A 5,634-nucleotide genomic window follows, 5' to 3' on the forward strand; every position below is an offset into this window, starting at 1 on the left:
GTCGTGTTTAGCCCTAGCTCTGCCGACATCTCTGATCCTGTTAAACCTCGACTCTCTTGAGTCATATCTTAAGCAGTGTGTTCTGCAGAAAGTTTCTTCCAGTTAAGGCAGATATCTAAGCTTAAGTCTGTGTTGACCAGATCTGACCTTGAAAAAATAGTCCATGCCTTCATTACAACCTGACTAGACGACGGTAATCCACTTTAGGTTGGGGTCAGTCAGGTCTCCCTTTCACATCTTGGCTTTTAACAGGAACTCTTAGGTTTCACCGTTTTGTCCTCCTTCACTGGCTCCCCATATGTACCAGAATTGATTTAAAAATTCTCCTGTTGACATTTAAGTGCACTAACGACCTTGCACCCTCATACCTCTCTGGCCTACTTCAACCATATGTTCCTTCTCGGGCATGAGATCATCTGATCAGCTGCTTTTAATTGTACCAAACAGCAGGTTGAGGCTCAGAGGAGATCGAGCTTTTTCAGTCATGGGCCCTAAACTTTGGAACCATCTGCCCCTCACCATCAGACGGACCACTTCACTTTCAGTTTTTAAATCCGTTTTAAACATGTGTTTTCTCTGGTTTTTAACACAGTGTGATTTGATTTAGTATTTTATTGTTTTGTGTTTTTCTTTTTCTTTTGATGCTTTTAATTAATTTTCGGTTTTATTGTTGTTCCATTAATTTACTCTCATTGATTTTTATTGTTAAGCACTTTGGTAACAGCTTCTGTTTTAAATGTACTTGATAATTAACATCTAACCCCACATGAACAGATCCTGGACTAGTCTGACCCCTAACTCTCCAGTACGACACCATTAGTCCAGACTAGTACTGATCAGAAATGAGTTAGTGAGAACTTACCGGTCTTGCTCAGGCGGGCAGGCTCTGCTGGAGCCATTCGAGCAGCTTTGGCAACGGACTGAGGAGGAGCTGGTGTGGACTCGTCGGGCAGAACCGAACCTGAGCACACAGACATTGATCAGCTCTCGTCAGGAACATCAGCAGCTCGGGGTGTCGGACCATTTATCACTTCAAACACACATTTTCACGGCCACAGTTCAAACAAAACTTTATGAGGTGCGATGGGTGACGATAAATAAATACTTCAATCTTCTATCAGGAGCAGTGGCAGTGGTAAAACCCAGTCCAAAGGTATAGCAAAAAAAAATAATAATAATAATAATACACGTCAGAGGTCCCCAAACCAAACCCTCATCGACTTCTATTGTATCTGAGCTGGTTCTGGCCTGGCTCAGTGAGTTTGTTCCTGTTGGGTTTTAGAGAAGAACATTTCAAACTGGAGCTTCTACAAGAAACATTGGAGCTGCAGTTAAAATCATCTGAAGGTTGAGTGTGAAGAACACAGAACCTGAAGCTTGAACTGGTTTTAGGTTCCTGGAAGAGATCAGATCCAGAAGATTAAAACCAGCCGACCCGTCTCTGACCGTGACACCTGAAACCAGCAGGGAGGTTCTGTTTGAGCAGCGCCGCTCCCAGATCACAATCAGTCCGACCCAACAACAACAGGTTCAGGGAGCGGTCCAAACAAAGGTGGCTTTAGTTCTGATCCACAGAGAAAACACAGCAACACGCTAAAAACACGGCAGTTCTCAGCCCTTCCAGTCTTCATCTCTGATCCAATTTTAGTCTTCGTCAGACGTTTATGGGAACGTTCACACGATGACGGAAACAGAGTTCTGATCAGTTTTCAGGATCTGGAATGAAATCAGCTGTGACCCAACTTGACCTCTAACCTTTTCTGGATACAAGACTTCAGCATATGACCGTTTCTTCTTCCTCCTCTTCCTTCTCATCATCCTCAGCCTCATCATCATCATCATCAACATCCCATAATGGTGGGCAGTCTTCACACTTTATTTGGACCAGAACCTCAAGAGTTTAAAGTGAGAGACAGTGACACTGAAACAGAACCAACGAGTCCGTTTATCTCTACAGATGTTGGTAAAGTTCTACAATCATCAGTTCTTCCTTCAGTCCAACCAGAACCATTCTGGGTCCCTCTGATCCCCCCCGAGTCAGAACGTCATCCACTCTGATCGAACCTTCGCTGACGTCAGCTTGGAGACGTCAGTGAGGTTCTCCATCAGTTGGTACCATTACAGTGTTTCCCTACCATTATATAAGCAAGGCGCCCCGCCCTGTCAACAGAACCAAGCGCCACCGACCCCCCCGGTGTGCAATACAGACACGATAGCTAAAAAGCTACAGAGGCACAGCTTCCTCTTATGCTGAGCCGCCTCCACCCCAGCTCGAAAACAGTCGGTACAAACAGCAGACGTGTCTCCGTCTCCACCCCATCCCCCTTGAAAAAAAATCATAAAAGATCAGAGCACCCTGCCAAGGCAAGTAAACTAGGGGAAACACTGCGTTAAGACTCCGCCCCCGACTCACCTGTAACGCCACTGCAGGTGGCCTCACATTCCTCCTGAGACTCGAAGTTGTTGGCGTTGGCGTCGCAGCCGCCGTACAGGAACCTGCTGCAGCTCTGACTCGTCACGTTGTAGAAGAACCTTGGGAACGCCGCCCGACACATCCCAACCTTCATTGGGAGACGGCACAGAACTGTGGAGAGACAACAAAGAGAGTCAACCAGAGACCGGATCCACCAGAGACCGGGCCCACCAGTAGCTGGTCAAGACTCAGATCTTTGGACATACTTGCGTGTATACCTGTGCATGAACTTTTTGTGTACATTTGTGTATGTACCAGTTTATTCATTTGTGTGTGTACCTGGTTATGTATTAGTGTGTATATTTGTATGTACCAATCCATCCATCCTCTTTACCCACTTCTTCCTTTTTGGGTCACGGGGGTCACTGGTGCCCATGTTCAGCTATCACTTGTGTGAGAGGCGGGGGACACCCTGGACAGGTCTCCAGTCCATCACAGGGCCACAGAGACAAACAACCATTCACTCTCTCACCTAGACACACTTTAGAGTTACCCGTCAGTTTAACATGCATGTTTTTGGTCTGTGGGAGGAAACTGGAGTACCTGGAAAAAACCCATGCAGCACGGAGAGAACATGCAAACTCCACACAGAAAGGCCCCCGGACTGGGATTTGAACAAGGGCAACCTGCTCGCTGAGAGGCAGCAGCTCTACCAACTGAGCCACTGTGCTGTCCTGTTTATGTACCTGTGTGTTTATTTCTACAGGTTAGTCTCGTTGAGCCACGAGGACTCATTTACAAGAGGGACCTGTTTTAGACAAAAAAACACAGATGGAGGTAGACAATCAAATAAACATCTTGATGACATCAAGGTATGGACGGCTTCAAATTTTTAAAGTTTCAACGATCAGAAAACTGAAGTCGTGTTTAGCCCTAGCTCTGCCGACATCTCTGATCCTGTTAAACCTCGACTCTCTTGAGCCATATCTTAAGCAGTCTGTTCTGCAGAAAGTTTCTTCTAGTTAAGGCAGCAGCATTTAAACAACCTTTATCAGGTAATTCAGATTGGCCCAGAACTGTAGGAGTTTTTAAAGCTCTGGATCTACATTTCTGTTATTGATGTGCCGGCTTTAAAGTTCTTGAACCCCGATACGACATCATGTCAACACTTTAGCCAAAAAGTTGTAGCAGCACTTTATGAAAAAGCTGAAACTGATATTGTCAACAAGCCCTGGACCAGATTAAAGTCCTGCCCTGATGATGATGATGAACAAGAGATCCAACCACCTTGTAACAGAAATGATGACCGTTCAAGAAGTGGTATTGTTATTTTATTATTATCTAATTAACTTTTTTAATTTAAAACTTATTAACTTTTTTTTTTTTTTACCTCTTTGTGTTGTTTGCAGTCTGAGGATGACATTGAGTTCCTCTTCAGGAAAATCCACCAGAGATCACCTCCAGCTAAGAGTCTGTGATGACTGAACTCTTTTGTGAACTTTTCCCAGGGACAGGTGGGAAGTAGCAAGTCCCCTCTGGAGCAGGTCCAGGAAAAGGTTGTGAGTACAAAGCTTCAGGGTGCCCTTCCCTCGAAGCTGACTCTTGTTTGGTGGAAAGACAGTGAGGCCAAATAAAGCCACACTGCAAAATTAGCGAAGTGCTACCTCTCTATTCCTGCCACCTGCTGTTAGTGAGCAGTTTTCTCCACCGCTGGAGATGATGTCACTGCAACTAGATCTATGATTTTGACAGAAAATGTGGACAAGTTGGTCTTTTTGGCCAAAAACTTAAAACTTGATTAGTTAAGATTGTAAATGGTCTGTTGCTGCTTATTGTTCTGGTTCTGACTGTTATTGTATTTATTAAGATTTTTATTAATGTTAGTATAGTTTGTTTATTGTAAAGAGTGCCTTTTATTTAAAATATCATCCAAATGGGTCGTTTTATTTATTTTTATACCAACGTATTGTTTACTTGACATATTTTAAAAATAAACGTTTTGTAAGTCTTTATTTTGGCCTTTTTTGTATTGAAAATGAACCGAACCGAGCCCTCCTTGAAACTGAACCGAACTGAAATGTGATTTTAGCGTACCGTTACACCCCTAGTGTTTATATTTATATGTACCCGTTTATGTATCCTTTTTTTTTTTTTCATTCAACCTTTATTTCTACAGGTTAATCCCATTGAGCCTCGGGGACTCATTTACAAGAGAGACCTGGTTTTAACAAAGAGTGATGACAACAGTGGACAACAACGACAACAATAGACAATCATAAAGGATACGTACAAATTGAGAATAACTGAAAAAAAAGGTGTTTAAAATAAAGTGTAACAAAATAAACAGCTAGGTTGTAAGGTGTATTTATATGTACCCGTTTGTGTATCCGTCTAACACTAAACTCACCCTGCTTGGATGAGCAGGCGTTTCAGAACTTTGCCTCAGGTAAAAGTTTACCTGGTGAGTCACTTTAGTGAACATCAGAACTATAAACAGGAAGTGACGCCATGTTCTTGTTTTACCTGAAGCCGTCCTGAAACCCTTCCCCACCTGAGAACAATCTGAACTAAATGAAAACAAAGCCCACAGGTACATTTTTTTGAGCCGTCCCATCGGGTGCTCTGATTCGCAGACTCCGCCCCTCAGGTGTTTACTGAGAAAGGTGAACTTGGAAGAACCAGAGGAACCAGTTGGACCTGGAACCTGCTCACCGATTGACTCTCATATGTGAGCTCCCCCGCTGGCAGCAGTGACTCAGCAGCTACCTGGACAGGTGAGCTGCAGGAGACTGGTGATGTCACAGGTGGAAGCAGCTCAGTCACTTGATTCATAATGTACATGTCAGATTAGTTCCTGATGATTTCTACGAACCCTTCCTTTCCCAGGGTGGAATAATTTTACAAAATAAAAATAGTAATTTATAATACACAAAGTTTGTTTTCTCAGTCATCCAGGTATACAACAACAAAAAAGGTCACAAACTTTGTGTTTTTGAAACCATTAATGAAAAGGCCAGACTTCAGGGGTATCTGAGGCAGGCTTGAAACACAAGAGTCAGGGTGGCTTCTGGGTAATACCAGATGGCTAGGCCTCAGACTGACGAAGCCTCTTGGATGAGGGGCGAAACGTTTCTTTTTAACAAAAAAACGAAGTCCAGATGACATGATTCAACCTTTTTTGTTGTTATATACCTGGATGACTGAGAAAACAAACTTTGTGT

General features: G+C 43.5%; 1 protein-coding gene across 1 annotated transcript in view; it reads right to left on the reverse strand.

Annotated features, from left to right (window-relative positions):
* Positions 1 to 836: 836 nt before the first annotated feature.
* LOC119411041 (papilin-like) overlaps positions 837 to 5,634 on the reverse strand; it is a 9,517-nt gene continuing 4,719 nt past the window's right edge. The window contains exons 3-4 of the mRNA XM_037677964.1: positions 2,414 to 2,584; positions 837 to 961 (exon numbers count right to left, since the gene is read on the reverse strand). Coding sequence (XP_037533892.1) covers positions 837 to 961; positions 2,414 to 2,584 — 296 coding nt within the window. The remainder of the gene's footprint in view (positions 962 to 2,413; positions 2,585 to 5,634) is intronic.

This window comes from Nematolebias whitei, chromosome 6 (assembly GCF_014905685.2).
Source record: "Nematolebias whitei isolate Nwh7 chromosome 6, NemWhi1, whole genome shotgun sequence".
NCBI classification, from domain to species: domain Eukaryota; kingdom Metazoa; phylum Chordata; class Actinopteri; order Cyprinodontiformes; family Rivulidae; genus Nematolebias; species Nematolebias whitei.